A 20,855-nucleotide genomic window follows, 5' to 3' on the forward strand; every position below is an offset into this window, starting at 1 on the left:
GTGATATGTTATAATGTTCACTTTTGTGTGTTGTGCATGTAAAACAATCTGTCCTGCTTATTTCTATCCAGCTACACTGTCATGTCTGTCACACCTGTCACTTGTCATGTGTAGGCTGGGTCTAATCTTGGTATCAGTCCAGCCTATATAATTGTCACTGTCCACTTTTTAACAAGCTGGCTAAATGTCTGGAACCTGTGCGCAAGAAATAAACCTCAGTTCTCCAGACATGCAGCTGCTCCCTGGTTTTTGGCGGGTTTTCATTATACAGCATATAAAACCACACAAACTTTGAGTACATTGCAGGGAAGAAATAATATACCAAAAATATGTAGGAGTGAATAAATTTAAATGGCGTTACTAGAATAGAGTGTGGAGCTGAGGTGATTTGAGAGTGGTTTCGAAGCTGTTGCCAGGCAATTACTATGGTATTTCATGTGGTTGATAAGGTAGTAGCTGGAATTACCAGGTGGTTGAGGTGTTGCTAGGTGGTCACTATAGTATCCCAGGTGGTTGCTAGGATGTTGCTAGGAGGTGTTGCAGAGCAGTTGATATAATATCCTAGATGATTGAAATAGTGTAGCTAGGTGGTTGGTATGGTATCCCAAGTGGTTGCTTGGGGGCTGCTAGGCAGTTGTTATGATGCCCCAGTTGGTTACTTAGTTGTTGATAGGAAGTTTCTATGGTATCCCAGATGGTTGCTATGGTGTTGCTAGGCAGTTGATATGGTATTCCAGGTGGTTGATAAACTGTTTCCCTGTAGTTGCCAGGTATTGTTGCTGTATCCCAGCTGGTTGCTTGCATATTGGTAGGAGGCTGCTAAAGCATTTAAGATGCTGTTGCTGTGGTATCCAAGGTGGTTGCTAGGTGGTTGCTATGGTATCCCAGGTGGTTACCATTTAAAAAAAAAAAAAAAAAAGAGAGAGAGAGAGAGAGACAGAATTGCAGGTCCAACAGAATCAAAAGGGTGCTTGAGAGCCGGCTCTCATTAGATAGTATATTTGAAGCATTGAGTATTTCAGTCAAACAGAAATACAGTAGATGGACATTCAGTATTTTACCCCATTCTTTCTCTCTGCATGGTGATTTAACATGTAAACAACCCAACAACTGAAGACACTCAGTGTGCACTCAACATCTTTTGAAGCTTTTTTGCTGCCAGAAATTGGGCTTTTTTATGAAGATACTGGTGCATTCGACCAGCCTAATGCAAGAGGGATTTGACCAAAACATCCTTTAACCATTTGCTAAATTATAGGCTGCTGGGCTAGGTAGCTATTGTAAATGCCAAAACATTCAAGCAGTGTAAGATATTTGCCGTTGGAAGTGGGATCTTTGTATCCTTTAGATCTTTTTCCTTGGACAAATTAGCAAAAATATTGGGACCAGAGAACCAGAACTGTGCTTTTTTCATTTGGGCCAACAGTGTTGGGGTCACGACTGGTACCAACGTAATGGTGAAGGAGTGTGAGGCTAACTGTGGTGTTCGGTGTCGACTGGTTAAGCTTTTTTTTTTTTAATATTTGAGACAAATGAGAGACACAGGCCTCCTAGTAGGCTTTCATTTATTTCACATGCCTGTTTTTATCATGTTATTATAGTGCTATACATTGGATTAAGTCATATACAGAATGTTAGCTGCAAAATCATGTTTATTTGAACTTGAGCTGTCTGTAATCTTCTCTGTGCTGGATAACAATTGCAACTGGAGCATACCATCAGAAGAAAACCTTGTATCTCCATTTTTGTCTTTTTTTGGTTTTTAACATAGTTTGGAAATGCCTTTGGAATTGTCCTTTACATGGTATGTAATTTCATGATGAATGGACCAAAATAAATGTCCCAGTCCCCAATGACTTCGACAAAAATCCTAGTTCCTATGACTTACAATAAGAATAAAACAGCCTTTTTCCTTCTCCTGTAAAGTTACCATTTTGGAGATACGAGTTTTTGTTCCAACAACAGCAATATGGACAATAAGCTACTATATCACTCTTTCAGGTGAGGATAAAGTCAGCATGACCAATGTTTGGCCTAAAATATAACCTTGAATGCCACGATGAGTTGTTATTTTGGTAATATTTGCTTTAGTTATGCTGGTTAGAAGTCAGATAGATAGCTCTTGCGGAAGTTACTAGCATTCAGCAGTCTCTTCTAATGCCACTACATACTTCAGTAAATCCAAGAACCCCTGAGCTGCATCGAAATGACCATATTTCTTCATTCGACAGTAAGAAAATAAGCTAATAGCCCCTTTAAAATAAATAAATAAATAAAAACGCACACGAGCTATCCCCCCATTTTCTAGTGTTAATAATGCAAGACTGTTCAATAACTCTGTCATTCTTATATTAACCTGTAACATAATAAATTTATTCACTCGCCAAAAACAGCAGGGGGCGTTAAATACATTTATGTGGTATAATCATAACCGTTCTTCGTAATGTGTACAATTTCCATCACAAAAGCTTGAAATATTCATTCATTATGTAGCAGCTTATAGCGGAGAGCAACAGCACACTCACTGCCAGAAATGCCAGTGCAATCTCAGACACTATAAGTCTAAGGCCAGGTTCAAGTCCAGTTCAAAAGATAATCAATATTCTTTCTCTCTCACCACCTCTCTCTTTCTCTTTCTCTCCCAACATTCTCCATTTCTTCTCTTCTCCATCCTCTTGACTGCTTCTTGCTGTCTAACACACAAATATGTGCACACACACACACACACACACACACACACACACATACACACACACATATACACACATAGTCTAACCACTTTATGCACTCAAAGGCCATATGAACATTTGCTGGGATGCTTTGCTTTGAAAGCTACAGCAACAAAAGGCACGTTCCACCAGTGGCGGGGAGGGGACCACTCGAAGGCTTCTCTTATTCCTTCAAAAGCACCAAACAGCACGTCTGAAAGCCCCTCTACAATAAGAGAGTCCATCAATTATAGTCCACAGAGGCCAGCACAATAACCTGGGAGACAGAAGGATGCTTTATGGACTGACAGTGTGGTCTCGAGGCCCGCTACAGTGCGCTGACTCATTCGCTGATTACTTTTTCAGCAGCTCACGGCAAAAGCAGAGGAGCTGAGGTTTATGATCAGCACCTTATTGCCGACACACTCCACAGGTACAATAAACAGACAAAGACACTCATGCTAGACAGACAGTAAATGGCCAAAAGTATGTGGACCCCTCACCATCACACCTACATGAGTTTGTTTGCCATCCCGTTCCAAAATCATCCGTGTTAATATGGAGCTGTCGATGACCCTTCATTGGAACTAAGGGGATAAGACCAAAGTGTGAAAAACAGATTATCCCTCCTTGATTATTAGGGATATTGATTATCCCTCCTCCCCCAAACTTTACTGTTGTCACTATGTTTTTTGGTAGGTAGCATTTATCTGGAATGGGCCAAGCTCAGATTTGTCCATCAGACTGCTGTGATTCTTTACTTCAGAGAACACGTTTCCAGTCCTATGACCATTCCAGCTGACAATTGGCATTGCACATGATGAACCTAGGCTTGTATGCAGCTGCGCAGTCATAGAAATCCTTCCAGAAGTTTCTGAGGCAGAGTTTTTGTGCTGATGTTGCTTCCAGAGGCAGTTTGGAACATTATATTGAGTGATGCACCATATTGTATGCAGCAATTGCTTCAGCACTGCTCAGAGTTTGTGTGGTCTACCACTTCGTTGCTAAGCTGTTGTTGCTCCATTAAACAATCTAGAAAAGCAGAAATTTCACAAACTGACTTGTGGCGAAGGTGGTGTCCTGTTCCATGTTTAAAGTCACAGAGCTTTTCAGTACAACCCAATATATTGTCAGTGTTTGTTTATAAAGACTGCTTGCCAATGGTTTTATACACCTGTTAACAATAGATATTCCTGAATAATTTGAACCTAATAATTATAAGGAATGTCCACATACATTAGGCCATGTAGCATGTAATCACTGGAAGGCTGCAACAATCACTGATAATTGATGTTGATGCAATGTTTCATTTATAGAAATTTATAGAAGAAAAATCTAAAGAAAGAAAAAATAAACAAGAAGAATGCATTGCTTATATAATGTTGTCATGTTTTTAGGGTTTCCCATGCTGGACCCTCTAACAGAGAGACTTATCATGGCCAAGGACTGCCTGCTGCTACAGGATGAGACTATTCCACTGACAAGCAACATGATCAATCACAGCCATCTGTTTCATGAAAAAGTATATATGGGCAATCGGAATACTGTGTCATATTGCTCAGCTCTAACAACATCATCTTCACTTTTTCCCCGTGGAAGCCACTGCCAAGCCTTTGACTCTGAGGTACTTCACTTGATCCTGTATTATACAACAGCCACACAAACTGGTGGGTGAGAGGAGATCTAACTGCTGTTATTTCACCATAACATCACAAGGTTTTCACAAACACTGTTTCACTCCGCTGAGACGCCGTTGCTAATCAACAAGTTTTTACTTCTCACTTTGCCACAAACAGAAAACGGACACTGTTAAGACCACATCTGACTGACAGCCGATTTGGTCCGACTCTGAAGACGAGACGACACTAAATTCCCGAACTGTCGTCACCACTGAGCAGCTTTTCAGTCGGCAGCTGTGACAGAAGAACAGCTGAACAACCTGGAATCAGCCAGAAATGAACCCAACACCATTCGCCAGACGTGTCTGATCTTCAGAGCCGGACCAAATCAGACTGAGCCATAAAACTGACCCAATAAAAAACAAAAGCTGCTCAGCGGAGACGACAGTTTGGGAATTTAGTGTAAGGAGCTGGAGAAAGAACTGCCGGCTGAGCAGTGAGTGGGTGGAGCTTGTTACTCTGACGTAGCAACGAGCTGCTCGTTAAGGAGCTATAATTAGGAGGAAGGAGCTGAACATTAAAACATATTAAACGCCGCGTTCACGGCCAGTTTATTCATTTCTTACTGTATTTATTTAACTGCTGTATTAAAGCAGTAGAGCACTCGAGGAGGGAGTTATCACCAATAACATCACGGCTGTGATGATCTACAGACACCAGATCACAGCCGGGATGTTTTCATGATAACACACTCCCTTTGTGTTCTATTGCTTAAATATTCATGGAAGGAGGCACAAAACAATATCAGGTGACTTGGGAACCCTGGTAGCTGTTCTTAAAACATTGGCTATGCTTGTAATACAAGGCTTTTCCCATAGCCTGATAATAAACACATAATGATGTCTCCTTGGCTTTCTATTAACTGCTTCAAACAAAATGCACTTCACAAATGTTCACAATATCCAATACAGGTAACTGTTCACCAATGCTGACTGTAATTTTGCAGGAAAGCAATATATATATATATATATATATATATATATATAATGTTTTTGTTGTTTTTTGTTTTGTTTGTTTTTTGTTTTTTTGCTGAAACAATGGAAAAAAAATGAAAGTCCAGATAACCAATCAGAAACAACCTGTAAAATTTCACCATCTTAACATATAATCTATGTCACGATTGGCTCCTCCCACTCCGTGTGCTTTTTGTTTTGATCTTCCATGTGCATTTGTTTTGGTTTAGTCCAGCCCCCTTGTTTCATGACTACACCCCTGATTGTCTCCACCTGTGTCTCTACCTGTCCCTCGTTTACCCTGTGTATTTAAGCCCTGTGTTTGCCCCATGTGTTTGCTGGTCTTTGTCTGAATTGTTATCTGCTGTGTTGGATGTACTGTTGTTTGTTCTGGCTTGTCTGTGCCCCGATCAATCCGTGTTGGCTCTATACCCTGGACTGTCTCAACCCTGATTTTTGGATTTGCCCATAATAAATCTTCCTTATCTTCGCATATGCATCTGCCTCCTCCATTACAATCTATCCATAGATATCATGCGGCTAACAGCGTGTCGGTATGATACCAATGGTCATTCTGACAGACTGCAGCATATTTAAGGTAATTTGGCTTGTTTCATTACACCACATACAGAACATGGGGGAGGGAGAGCAATCGAAAAAGACATAATTACTAGATTAAATTAGACTAGACTAGACTAGACTAGATTAAATTAGATTAGATTAGACTGGAAAATACATTAGAGTGTTTTTGCTTTTCTTGTGTTTCTGTGATTTTCTTATGCCAGTACTCCACAGAGAGTGCAAGACAGCATGCTCTGATTCTGCTCACCGGTTTTGGGGTCGACAGTGAAGTAGGGCTGCCCTTGTAAGATGCTGTAGACAATCCTGGCACTGTTGCCATATGTGGGGTCATCAGCGTCGGTGGCAGTGATCTGGAATACTGATGTTCCTGTGAAGAGGAGAAGAGAAAAAGGGGGATATTTGGCAGGAATGCTCTTTGTTGTGTACACTGGGTGCTCATGCCCAGAGCAAACAGTGGCTGGAGCTGCCCTTTTCTTTATCTGAACCCAGCCTGTTTGGGTCTCTGTCTGACCTGACCTAACCAGAATCCACCCAATATCATCCTCTGGCATGAACTTCACAGAGCAGGAATAACGTTGGAGTTTCCACATTTTTCCCCTTTACCTCAAATTTGGGTAATCAGCCAGAACAGGTCTGATGTCCAAAGTGTACTTTTTTGTTTTACACTGGAGCTACAAGGCTAATGTATCTAACAAGTAAAGGAAGCCTCTAATAAACATCTATAAACAATAGTAGTGACCATTATGAAGCCTGATCTACATGTATCTGTCCATCTAAATAGACGCGTGTACCTAATGGGGTCATTCTACAAGAATGTCCACTTTTCTATCTCTCCACTGGTTTTATCAATCCTCATTGGTGTTACACATAATAAAGGTAACACCAGTGACATTTTAAATAAAAAATGCAACAAAACGGCTGCTACAGAACCTCAAACCACACGTGGTCAATTATGGAATATCCACTAAAAGATGTCATTTAATCCATTTGTGTTCTATTTTTTCACAATTACCTGAGAATAAAGTGGGTCACACCAGTGACGTCAACTAAAAGCTTCATATGTAATCATGAGCTAAATGAGAATATCTCTGAGAACTGAAAGACATGGGGGACTTAACATGTGCTTTTTGGCATAGCTCCTCAGAAAACAGGTAAAAGGAAGTCAAGTGATGTCATCAGTGTGACTTTTATTTCAAAAGAAGAGATTTTTGGTACGTGGTAACACCAGTGACATGATTCCTGGGGCAACAACTTTCATTATATATTTTATAATATTCATTTGGTATTTTTTTTTTATGTAAAAAAAAATTAGTCTTTATGTAAAGAAAAAAATTAGTTTTTACTTCTAAATGTGGCCACACCCTTTACACATGACCGTGGGCACCAGCACTTCTGTGGTGCTTGGAATTCCATATGATTGATTTAAAAACTAATATTGCTAAGTTGAGTCTAATTAAAAGGTGTATTTGTTAAAATAACTTATTCTTTTATTTAAAAAGATTAATAAATTGTAACCCTAACATGTTTTTCAGTTGTAATATATCTGTGAACGCTAGGGAGACAAAAATGGACGTTTCTGTAGAATGACCCAATGATAACGAAGCCTGTTTCTGCCACCTGGAGAAAAAAGTCATAAAGTAAGTCATAATATTGAGCACATTTCTCATAATAAGTATCTCATATAGATGACTTAGTGTCTCATAATAATGACTTGTCTTAATTGTGAATAGTTCTTACCCACACCAAATGTGCAGAGCATATCATTCCTGTCTTATATCGGTTACACTGGCTCCCCATTATGTCACATATCTCTGCTGTCAGAACAAAACCTCGTATCTCCAAAATGTTAACTTTACAGGAGAAGCAAAAAACTGACTTTACTTTTAATGTAAGTCAATGGAACCAGAATTTTTTACAAGTCATTTTGGGTCGTTTCTTTTGGTCTATTCATCATCAAATTTACATACCATGTAAAGAGCGACAGGCACTTCCAAACTATGTCAAAAACTGAAAAAGGAGATATATAAACTTCTGCACTACATAGTCTGGCACCTCCATGTTTAACTCAACTCCCTTCATCCCTTCACGCAAAATCAGATCTTCTCACACTGGGCTAAAGTATTGCTAAACAAATACCCATAAAACTGATGTTAAGGCAGCTTGGCCTAAGTCTGTGGGGTCTACGATATCAATGGACAGTGTAGAAAAGAGGTGAAGAAGAGGGTGCAGGCAGGATGGAGTGGGTGGAGACGGGTGTCAGGGCTGACGTGTGACAGAAGAATAGCAGCAAGAGTGAAAGGGAAGGTTTACAAGACAGTAGTGGTCCTGCTATGATGTATGGTTTGGAGACTGTGGCTCTGTCTAAAAGACAGGAGGCTGAGCTGGAGGTGGCGGAGATGAAGAGCTGAGTTTTGCTGAGGAATGCTGAGATTTTCGTTGGGAGTGACAAGGCTGGACAAGATTAGAAATGAGCAGATCAGAGGGACAGTGAAGGTGGAGCAGTTTGGCGATAAAGCCGGAGAGGCCAGGTTGAGATGGTTTGGACATGTGTTGAGGAGGAATAGTGGATATATTGGGCAAAGAATGTTGGAGATGGAGCTGCCTGGTAGAAGGAGAAGAGGTAGACCTCAGAGAAGGTTTATGGATGTAGTGAAGGTGGACATGGAGATGGTTGGTGTAAAAGTAGAGGAGGCAGTGGATAGGGCAAGATGGAGGCAGATGATCCGCTGTGGCAACCCTTTAAGAGAGCAGCCGAAAGAAGAAGAAAGAAGAAGATTTTTAAATTTCTCAGTTAGTCATAGTGTACTTTTTTATCCTTTTGCCTACCGAACACCTGCCTGCCAAAACTAAACGTTTCATCTCTATAATATTGCATATCTTTCACCTCTGCAGAGGTTAAAAGATGCTGAAACATTGGTCCGACTTCTCAACTTGATTAAAGCAATTCTACTCTCACTGTTCTCCTTGAAAATTCCTTAAACAGACTGCAATATATTCAAAACCCGTCTGCGAGAGTTCTCGCTCACACTGAATGTGAAGAGCATATCAGTCTTGCTTTATACTTCATGCATTAAATAAAACATACTTCTCATTACTTTTAAAGTGCTACATCTGGCACATCCATATTTAACTCTAGCTCCTTCATCTGTATATCCCTTCGCATAAACTCAGATCTTCTGGCACTGGGCTTTTTGTTGTCCCTCTCAGATTAGATTGTCTTCTTGGGGTGGCAGGTGCTAGAGTTGCTAAACTCTGGAATTCCTTTCCCCAACACATTCATGACTGGCCATCCATTTCCTCTTTTAAAACTGACTGTTGGTTGTTCACATAATCTTTTAAATGTGATCTGTATGCGACATCAGTCTGAACAGATCAGATCCTAAACCGACCCACATGTGCAAAAGAACAGCTTCATATGGCTAGACCAGATGTAAACAATCATGACGACCAGTGAACGCCTGTCGCTCCCAGAGTTTTCAGTTTCATCTTTGCCAGCATCACATGAGTGATTATGAAGTTCTGATGGTTGACGGCTGGGCTCATCACGCACAGTGTGTTTGAGTTTGCCATAAAAGTTATTCAGTTATTCACTTCTTTGGTTCGTGTCCTCAGATTCTTTGTGCTTGGCCGTTTCGTTTGAAACATCTTCGAACACGGAGTGGTTTGATATGTCTCTTCTAATTCTGTGGTACAGAAACATCACCTAAATGTTAATGAGTCTCAGCAGCGAAATTATGACAAATGTCAAGTTGGACTGACGTAAAAGTTGTTGTTGAGACTGATTCGCAATGCCGCAGATCGGATATGGATTGGATTTCAGTACCACGTATGAAAGCATCTCAAATCGGAATTGAAAATGTTTTCCGTGTGTTTTTACTGTTCACACTGACACACATATGTGTCACATTTGAGGAAAAAGATCGGAATAGGGCCACTTTTACCTGCTTTATTATTATTATTATTATTATTATTATTATTATGAAATCGACTCAAGTCAAACTTTACTCATATCGTGCTTTTTAAAACAGGCATTATCACAAAGCAGCTTTCCTGAAAATCTGGGTCCAAACCTCAATACGCAAGCATGACAAGCATGACAACAGTATTATTATTAGTATTAATATTATCATTATTACTACTGTTATATCTTATAAGAATGACTTATTATCTCATAAAAATGACAGAATCCCCTCATAAGATGCAAAGTATCTCATTATTATGAGATACTAAGTTATAATGGTAAGATCTTAATAGTATGAAATAGCAGGCATATGACATATGACATCATCATGATTATTACAATTATATATATATATATATATATATATATATATTAGTATAATAATTGACAGTCTCTCACTATTATAGAATAGCAATATCACAATTGTGAGATAGTAAGGAATTGTTCTGACATTATCTCATTGTCATGAGTCATGTTATGTTATGAGTCATGTTATGAGACTTAATAGATGGCAGCATTCTTCTCCAGCCTACTGTTATACAGTGTCATAAAGCACACAGACAATTTGAGATTATTGGTAGGCACTATTAATAAGGCCACATGACACCTACATCAGCCTTCCATGACAACTGACATAAGCCTAAACGTTTAAAAAGGTTTTGGCCAACAAACATTTGTCGTTACGAAAGCTGCCCTTGTCAATTTTGATGTCATTTTAATTCAAAAAGTTGGAATAAACCGTTATATATTAGTTGTCATGAAAGGCTTTTGTAGGTGTCACTTTCTGTGAAGTCTTCCTCAATTGTTTAACTTAATTAAGATTAAGTGACCCTTATTAGTCCCACAACGGGGAAATTCCACCTCCGCATTTAACCCATCCGTGAAGTGAAACACCACATACACACTAGTGAATACACACAGAATACACACTAGTGAGCAGTGAGCACACTTGCCTGGAGCGGTGGGCAGCCCTATCCGCAGCACCCGGGGAGCAGTTGGGGTTTAGGTGTCTTGCTCAAGGACACCTCAGTCATGTGCTGTCGGCTCTGGGGATCGAACTGGCGACCTTCCGGTCACGAGGCTGGTTCCCTAACCTCCAGCCCATGACTGCCCCCTAATGTTGTTTGAAGTGATGATTTAGACATGCAGTGTGGCCAAAACTAAGTTACTTGTTAGCTGCACTTGCCTGGTAGCTCAGGTGAAGTGCACACTGGCACCAAACACATCTTGGCTCATCGACTGCATTTGGGTTAAGGGGAAAATTTGATTTTCCACCAATTATTTCTTTAATGCTTCTTTCCAAGAGCCAGGCATGGGCCTGAGAGATAGTGCTGCTCAAGGCCTTGCACTCAGTCCTCACCACATAAGAATAATACCTTGACGCTTTGAGAAGAAAAGCAGACCATAATAGCTGCTGTAAAGATACCAGCTGCTTCTGCTGACCAGCATGACCAAGGAACATCTCTAGATGCCTCTGGCCATTAATCCAGCCAGCTGGGCCCTATAGAGATGTTCAAACTGCAAGCTGTCCTTTCAGTTAAAGCTTTCAAGTGCTTTTTAACTAAATGTTAGAAACTTTTCCATTTTGGAGATACAAAGATCTTTAATAACAGTGAGTATGTATTTAACACAGACAGTAGGCCACCAGACAGTCTTTTCTTCATACTCTCTGATAGACTCCAGTGTTGCTCAGTGGTTTATCTCCTGGATCTTTCCTCTGTCTGATCTCAGTGCTTCTGTTTAATCTTACTTCTAAGTTTGCCCCACATGCATACAGACTGAGGAGGCCCATATGATGATGAGCTCCTCTTTCAAGTCAGGATTCCTCTAAGTGTTTCTCTGTTGTGCTCTGGAGGAGTTTTTTCCTTTTAGGTCTTGGTTGTTTCTTCATCAATTTATTGTTGTTTCCTCAGTGTTTGTTCCTTATGTTCTAAGGGAATGCTTTCTCTCAGTGTTTGCTCTTTGTTCTTCGTGTTCTTAGGGAGTTCTTTCTTTTGATTCTTTGTTCCTCTCAGCGCTTGTTCCTCATGTTCTTAGGGAGTTCTTTCTTTTGATTCTTGGTTCCTCTCAATGTTTCTTCTTTATGTTCTTAGGGAATTCTTTATTTCAGTGCTTGCGCTTTGTTCTTCATGTTCTTAGGGAGTTCTTTCTTTTGAGTCTTGGTTCCTCTCGACGCTTGTTCCTCATGTTCTTAGGGAGTTCTTTCTTTTGAGTCTTGGTTTCTCTCAGTGTTTTTCCTCATATTCTCAGTGAGTTCTTTCCTGTGTTCTAAAGGAGTTTTTACTCTTTCTTTCTGGTTCCTTTCAGTGTTTCCTTTTCATTTTTATGAGGTTCTATCTTTTGAGTCTTGGTTCCTCTGAATGTTCCTTCCTCATGTTCTTAGAAAGCATTTGTTTTGAGTTTTGGCTCCTCTCTGTATTTTGTTCTTAGGGGATTCTTTTTTGAGTCTTAGTTCTTCTCAATGGTACCCATTTTTGTGGAGAGTTCTTTCTTTGATTCTTGGTTTCTCTCAGTCTTTCTTCCCTGTGTTCTTGGAAAATTGCTTCTTTTGAGTTCTGGTTCCTCTCAATGTTTCTTCCTAATGTTCTTTTTGTTTTAAATTTTGGTTCCTCTTTGTGGTTCTTCCCCATTTGCTTAGGGATATTTTCCTTTGGAATCTTGAATTCCTCCGAGCATTTCTGTCACTTTTAGTAGGATTTTCCCACCACTGCCTTGAGGGCAATGACTCTTATTTGGGGGCTGTATTTCTGCAAAAGCTACTTTGAGACAATGTCTCTCGGATGAGGAGCTACATAAATAAAATTGAATTGTGTTGAATTGCCTTTGAAAAGGAAAACCTGAGCAGGCGAAGGAGAAAGGAAATCGGACTCTTCCGATGTGCGTGAGTGCCCCAGGGGTGGGGGAGGCTGTGCAGACAGGTTGTGAAGAATGATAATTTCACAGCTCTTTGGCCTGAGCTCAGCTAATCGATTCTGATAGGAAGGAAAGAGGTCTGCAGACAATTAGCACTTCCCTGACACGCTTCCACAATTGTGTGTGTGCGCGTGAAGGAGGGAGGGTGGAGCCGTAGAACCGTTGATTCAGATTGGGGGCTTTCTTTATCCGATTACTTGTCTATGAGACTGGACAACACTCACACTGGCATTCTCTCTGTGACGGTACAGTGAGAGGAGGCTGGTGCTGTAAATATTTTGTTTGTCTATGCTGGCACAGCAGCTCCCAGTCCAACAACTGGGAAATGTTCCAAGGATTTATGTATCACAGTGTCAGCACAAACGTTTCTTTAAGGGATTTTTTAAGTGTGTGAAAAGGTGTATGGAGAGAGAGGGGTTTAACTTTCAGCTGATCCAATCTGGCACAAAATGCTGCTGAAACAACTGTTTCTTTTTCTTATTTTCCAGGTCTAAAGCTGTTTAACAGCTGTGTCCTCTCTCTAGGTTCTCCGTAACCATGCCAATAGTCTTCATAAATCCTGGTTGCAAACAAGCCAGAGTCAGACAGGCCAAAGACCCTGAATGCTGCAGTGGACCCTGCAGTGCTCCATCAGAAACTGATGACCCAGCTAATAAAGCCATGTGCAGCTCACACAACACAGTTCTCTTTCTGGCTCGCTCTCTCGTCCTACACCCCCCCCCCCCCCCCCCACCTCCCTCTCTCTTCCACTCCACCTTCCCTTCACCCATCATTGTCTCTCCCTCTTTCTCTCTCAAAATGCACTGTCTCTCAGTTTTGCCTATTCTTGCACACAAATCTCTCTCTTTATCTCTCTCTCTCTCTCTCTCTCTCTCTGCCAATCTCTTTCTTGGTATCTATTCTTCTTCATCACTTCCTCTCTGTCTCTCACTCACTTTCTCTCTTTCTTTTTCTTTCATTCTCTAACCCCCACACTGCTTCTCTCTTTTTCTTTCTTTCTTTCTTTCTTTCTTTCTTTCTTTCTTTCTTTCTTTCTTTCTTTCTTTCTTTCTTTCTTTCTTTCTTTCTTTCTTTCTTTCTTTCTCCATCTCTCTCTCTCCCTGTTTTTCTTTCTCTGTCTCTCTCTCTCTCTCTCTGCCAATCTCTTTCTTGGTATCTGTTTCTTCATTACTTCCTCTCTTTCTCTCTCACTTTCTCTTGCTTTCTTTTTCTTTCATTCTCTAACCCCTTTCTTTCTTTCTTTCTTTCTTTCTTTCTTTCTTTCTTTCTTTTCCTTTCTATCTCTTCTCTTTACTCTCTTTCAAATTTTATTTTCTTTACTCTCTCTCTCTCTCTCTCTCTCTCTCTCTCCTCTTTCTTTGCCCCCTCTCTCCAGATATTACTTTAGAGATGATTTAATAATAATAATAATAATAATAATAATAATAATAAGTTAATCAAAGCTGTGCCGTTTCATATCAGTTGTTTGCTGGGGTATTTGTAGTACATGGTGAGGTATTTCACAGTTACCACTGTCACTACTAATTATATTAGCCGAGGTGGGTAGCAATGCATTACCTTTGCTCTGCCTTATTTACATAACTTTAAACATTTGAATAATTGTATGTGTATCAGTGATTGTAGTCGAGAACAACTTCTACTTCTACTCAAATATCTTCATAAGGAAAAGATGCTTTTACATTTATCTACAATCATCCTGTAACATGTATGATTCAAAGCACATTCTATACATTTCATCCTTCAGCTTGACTGGTCCATCTCTACACCTCTGTCAAATGATAATGAGCTCCCACCAAATGCAGCCCATCTCATACATATGGTGAACAAGCACTTGCTGTAAAAATGAAGAGTCTATCCCACTACATGAGATCATGCAGGCAATTCTGTGGCCTGGAGTCATGTTTAAGACATGTAGTCCAAACAAGCAACCAAAACCTACAGTTACATCAGTGTTTTGTATTAGAAGACAAGAGCTCAGCTCTTCTGAAAGAGACTTGAGCGCCCATGACATCAGTATCAAAGTCTGAGGCATCATGGATGCTGAAAAGTCACCATTATCTTATTCATAACAATGTGTTTCTGCTCTTGCTCAACGCACGAGTGCTGCGTGTTGAATGTAAAATAAAGGTGCTCATGACACAATGATACCAAAAAGTCCTCCAATGTGGTTTAGTTTGTTTCTATTTAAAAGTAGTTATAATCATATTTTAGTATGGGGGTATCTTAATGCCTTTATAATGTTCCTATTAAACCTTATGACTACTTCATTAATCGGTAATAGAGTAATTCTCCACAGCACCTGTGTTTGTGTGTTGTATATCACAATCCTTTGCACAAGTTACGTGTCCATTATTATGCACTTCTGCCTTGTTAATACAATAGCAAGTGCTAAAGATTCAAATAATAATTTCTAATAAACTGGCAGGTAGTTTTTCTTTATTAAGCAGGAACTAAAGTAAATTAAGCAACAAATATCATTTATTTGTATATCACACATCGTTTGTGTATTGAGCATTTGCAGATACATATGTGCTTTTTCTTATCAGCACCTTGACCATGTATTTTTTAGTTAATATATACTATAAATGCTGTTTTATCATGCATAACCTTTATTTGAGCTCCACATCTGGAGAAATACTTTTGGCCACTTATCTTTAATTTTTCAAAACAGTGTAGGGTAATTTTGAATATGCTTTAATACGTTTTGGTCAACTGCATTAACAATTACAACATGTTTACATGAGGCAGTCACATTTGCCATATGTACATCACACAGGTATGTGATTATTTGATATGCAAATACTAACAGAATTTAACATTTTCTTTAAATTTTGCTTTTTGATTTTCAATGTTGATTTGTCGGGCCAAAGGACACTTGCCCACCTCCCTTCGGCCCTCCCTTTAAATGAGTTCAGGCCCAGAGAAGGTGGCAGCGTTTTTGGATCCTGTTTATATTTGGTTTCTTCTTTGCGTTTTAGAGTTTCAATTTGCATTTGTGGATGCAGTGACGAACTGTGTTCACAGTGTTTTTCAGAAGTCCAGGCAATGATTTCCAGACAATGTTTTTTGGTCTTGGCCCTTACATACAGAGATTTCTCCAGATTCTCTGAATCTTTTAATGATATTATGTACTGTAGATGATGAAAAGCAAAAGTTCTCTGCTATTTTAAGTTGAGAGATATTATTCTTGAATTGTTGCATTATTTGATCATGCTGTCTGTCACAGAGTGGTGAACCCCTCCTCAGCTTCTAAAGGCTCAGCCTCTCTGAGATGCTCTTTGTATACATAATCATCTTGCTGACTTGTTGCTGATTATCCACCAGGTGTTTCTTTAGCATCACACAACTTTACCTGCCTTTTGTTTCCCCTGTCCCAACTTTTCTGGAATGTGCTGTCGGCATCAAAGTTTCAACATTTGATATTTTGTCTTTGTACTTCAATTTTCGATTAAATGTAGCTTTTAAATGATTTGCACATAATTGAAAATGTTTTATATTTATATTTTGCAAAACATCTCAACTTTTTTGGAAATGGAGATGCATGTATTATATATGTAACTTAACCCTTTAGTGTTTAATAAACTAGTAATAAGCAGCCAGTTAATTATCAGCTACTAACTAGCTCTATATTTATAGAGAATTACAAGGACATTATAATTTTATTGTATATTTAGAGGTGAAATGGCATAATGGACATAGTTTCTAGCTTTCTTTGCAGAACACATCCTGAAATGACTGTTTCAGGTGCATTTTAGTGCACACTGAAATAACACTTAAAAAAAAAAAAACTTCATTCTTTGGGTTTAACAATCCATTAATAAATCTTTAATTTAGTGCACATCCTGCATTAAAAATTCTAGGATATTTCTAGAGCTGAAAGCTTGAAAGCTTTTTCCTTGCTTAGAAGCTTAATGTTACTTCCTTATACCTCCGGTCTCCAGCCTCTTTTATATCTCCAGCCTAATTTATTAAAGCTTAAATAATAAAATACACTGAATTCTGCATGTTGCCAACAACTGTGTTTTTGACTGACTGTTGTAAATAAGGCTTCTACTCAGCCTTTCATTACAGACCTTATCATTAAAGCTTTGATGAAACACCAGGAATTCATTCACGTAAAACAACTGCTTAAACCTCAACATTTTTCATAAACACAGATGCTACCATTTACATTCACTGCAAAATCATTGCTTGAAATAGAGTCTGTGACTGAGGTACTCTTGAGCAAGGCACCTAACCCCCAACTGCTCCCTGGGTCCTGTGGATAGGGCTGCCCACCGCTCCAGGCATGTGTGTTCACTGACCCCTTAGTTTGTGTCTTCACTAATGTGTAGGTGGTCTAATCCATGCATGGATGGATTAGATTGCATAGGTGAAATTTCCCCACTGTGGGACTAATAAAGGTCACTTAATGTAATCCAGTCTAACCTAATCTAATCGAATTTAATCTAATCTAAAAAAAATGAGGAGCAAAGACAAAATCTGGCTCATTGAACATTTGAAACCATCAATGAATTGATTCATAAACCAAGGTACGCAAGACACTTTTCTTAAAATGAATGAAAACGTAGCTTTTATAATTCATCATGATTTTTACTGAAATGACCATAAACTACCATAAGCAAAATAACATAAGAAATCCAAATAGGTCTTTCATCAAGGCAGAGACTACAAAGAACCAGCCAAACATCACCTGATAGTCAAAACAACCAATATTATACAACCAAAAAAACGAACTGACCTCTTTCATGTTATGATCTAGTTTTTAGATAACTAACCGGCTTGTAATGAATGGCTGACATTAGGGTGGTCAGCTAAGTATCAGTCATTACCCTCAACTGGGTTTGCACTGGAACATGTGCTAATTTATTACTTACATTTAAAACTGAGCTTACTGGTGGTAATTTTCAAAATAAAAAAAAAACACCAATCGCTAAAAATATTGATTATATCAGATGTAGTAGATATACAAAAAAATGCTGCCAATTCTTGTGGAAATCTAAAAGTGAAACCTCTTTTTTCCTACCATTATCACGCTTTACTGTGGAGACGGGGCAGATGAGCCTTGATGCACTGCAGCTTTTCATGCAACAAACACTTCATTTCATGCACACACTTTAGAAAAGAGTAAGACAACTTTACATGGTTTTACTACAAAAATAGTGACTTAGAAATTCAAAACGTCCCAATGGTTTATTGTGGTTTTTCGCCACAGTTTGTACTGAAATGTTACCATAAAATGGACAAGGCTTAGCCCTTCAAAGATTCTGAGGTATATAATTGATAAAAGAAATCAATAAGAAGGATGACTAAGATGTTTTGACACTACATGCATTAAATAGGCTTTTAAATCAATCTGTTTCTTTTATAGAAAGCAAGGGGGTTTAAATTATCATATGCAATGTCATTGCACAACTGCTGACTAATCATTGCGATATTAATTGATCGAATTGTTTATATCAGCCCTGCCACAATCACAGTATGGTATCATATAAAAGCCACATAGTGTTTTTTCTCCATGTTCAGCCTTAACCCACATAACCAGACACGTTGTCTCACCTATGTCTGACATCTCTGGAACAGATGCGGCGAACGGCCCATCGGGGAAGGTGGGGGCGTTGTCATTCACATCCTGAACCTTGATGATGAACTCGGACTCGGGCTCCACGGCTCTGTTGGTGAAGCGGTCAATAGCGCGGGCGTGGAGAACATAGTGGTTTTTCGTCTCACGATCCAGGCTCTTCGTGGCGTGGATGTCTCCTGTCACCTCGTTAATGGTGAAGATGGTCCCTGCTCCTTCTCCGGAGAGGAGGTACCGAACTGAACCATCACCCTTATCTGAATTGGAGTGCAACTGTAAGAAGAAGATACATATATATTAGCCCCTATTGCACCATGTTACCATATCACAAGGCTTTTTTCCCCCTCTTTTCCTTTTTATCATCCCTTAGAAAATAGGTGCTCTGGTTGAAATATCCACGTAATTGCTCACTTTGATGCTTCGCAGGCTGTCTGCATTCAGATTATGTGCCGAGAGAACATAAACAGTAAGGGAAGAGCACGGATAACATCAGGAATGGTGTGCAGAAGCGTGCGTCTCTAGACAGTCAATGTTTTTGTTTATTAAGAAAATATAATTGCAAATGGAACAACATACAAGGACACCTAGATCTGCAGATTAAAATGGCCATGGAAGTGTATATTTGGGGGGGGTGAATAAGATGTTCAGTTCTCAAAGCCGCGGTTGATAAAAATGATAATAGAGCATATCATAAAATAAGGTTTACGGTTTTAAATTCATGCTAAGTGTTTGAATCCTGTCCGCAGCAGAAGAAGGTAAACAACGTGTCACCTATACAAAAAATTTCTTCCAAAAATACAAAAATGACAACATAATTTGCTTGTTTACTTGCTACAGTTAGGTCTCAAGGCACCTCCACCAACTAGTATATAATGCTAACCTCAAATGTTTGTCATACTACCCGATTTAAAAATTTACACTTGTAAATTATTAATATATTATGTTGCAAGTTGCAAAAGAGCCAATTAAAAATACATGAATATCTGCATTATGAATATGAGGGAGATGAATCGACGTCAGTTCGGTCTGTGTAACGTTGATGGAAGCTAACTGGTGAGGTATGGTGTAAAGAAATGGAATCTCTCTGTGAGTCATAGGGGTTTTAGGGGGTCCAGGAGCCAAGTGCCCCCTTGCATAATGGTCACCTGTATATTTGACTGTTATGTTAGGTTTTAGGAATTGATGCAACTTTGGAGTATTTCTTCTGTCACTGGCATGAATCCTTTCACATTTCTTTCAGTGGAAGCACATAAACTGACCTCAACAAGTTCCAAAAAAACACATCTACTCTAGCATTCAGTCGGGGATGTCAGTCTATTCTGAGGAGTGAAGGGTCAGTCCAACCAGAATGCACTTTTTCACTATTCATCTGTCACCGATACGATGAGATAAAAAGTATTTTCCGCTTGCTTCGGATATACTGAGATACCTTACCTCCTAGTTTTGAAATTGAAGATTGAAATAAGCCCTTTCACACGAACAGCATTGGGTTTAATAATGTATAACACCAAACGATTTCCGCTCAAAATCAAACGCTCCAAACACTGCACCGCATTTTTTGAGCAGATTATCTTTTTTATACGCAAGCCACAACCTCAAATAACCTGCTTTGAATATAAATACGAGCTGTGTGAATGAGGCAGGGCCAGGTGAAGGTTGTATAAGCAATTGAAATGGCGGGTCTTTCAGTTTCAGTTGAAATTTAAAGGTATTTTTTTAAATATAAAATGTCAGCTTTCTCTAGGCCTTTCCAAAACGTCTACCAGCTCGATGATGTAGCAATAATCACAATGCAACAGTTCCTCCCCATCAATGCAAAGTTTGCTTCGTGTTAAATTTTTAAACTCAAAGGGAACAGATGCTGTAGACATTCACTTGCATTGACGTTTTGAGGCTAAAGCCCATGGCATCAAGCTAGAAAAAAAAAATAAAAATAGAGCTACGTTTGAAAGATGAGCACGACACAGAGGCAAAGGGATGCTCACTAATTCACACCGCTTAATCGCAACATGGCCTGCTCTACACGGCATGGAATGGTGGTGAAAGTCCTCAGAGCAACTCACTCCACCATAGAACAATGATTATTGTACGATGACAGTTTTGGGCAACCAAGCTGGGATTAGTTTTGCTACAGTGAGTAGCATGTTAAATGTACTGCACTCAGCTTTTGCATATAAAATGGCTCAAACTCACTCGCAAAGATGCAGTCAGGTAGAATTCTCATGCACATATTATTCTCCTTCCAGGCCATTTGCTGTTTAACTTTCCAACGGAACTGCCTGCGAAGTCAACCGATGGCTGTGTTCCAGTCAGCTTCATCATAATAAACAGTAAAAATATAAAGGATTGCCTACATGGGGACTTCATAGCACGTGCACACACATTGCATAACATGTATATTAAACATCACTTAAGTATTAATGAGCAGCTTATACTAATAATAGCAGTGAGCTACTTAAAATTCACTATAAACATCTC

The 20,855-nt window shown here is 39.3% G+C and overlaps 1 protein-coding gene across 2 annotated transcripts in view; it reads right to left on the reverse strand.

Annotated features, from left to right (window-relative positions):
- cdh18a (cadherin 18, type 2a) overlaps window positions 1-20,855 on the reverse strand; it is a 247,947-nt gene that overhangs the window by 57,936 nt on the left and 169,156 nt on the right. For both annotated transcript variants that reach the window (XM_037547684.1, XM_017705968.2), the window contains exons 3-4: window positions 18,356-18,650; window positions 6,170-6,289 (exon numbers count right to left, since the gene is read on the reverse strand). In XM_037547684.1, coding sequence (XP_037403581.1) covers window positions 6,170-6,289; window positions 18,356-18,650 — 415 coding nt within the window. The remainder of the gene's footprint in view (window positions 1-6,169; window positions 6,290-18,355; window positions 18,651-20,855) is intronic.

This window comes from Pygocentrus nattereri, chromosome 19 (assembly GCF_015220715.1).
Source record: "Pygocentrus nattereri isolate fPygNat1 chromosome 19, fPygNat1.pri, whole genome shotgun sequence".
NCBI lineage: Eukaryota > Metazoa > Chordata > Actinopteri > Characiformes > Serrasalmidae > Pygocentrus > Pygocentrus nattereri.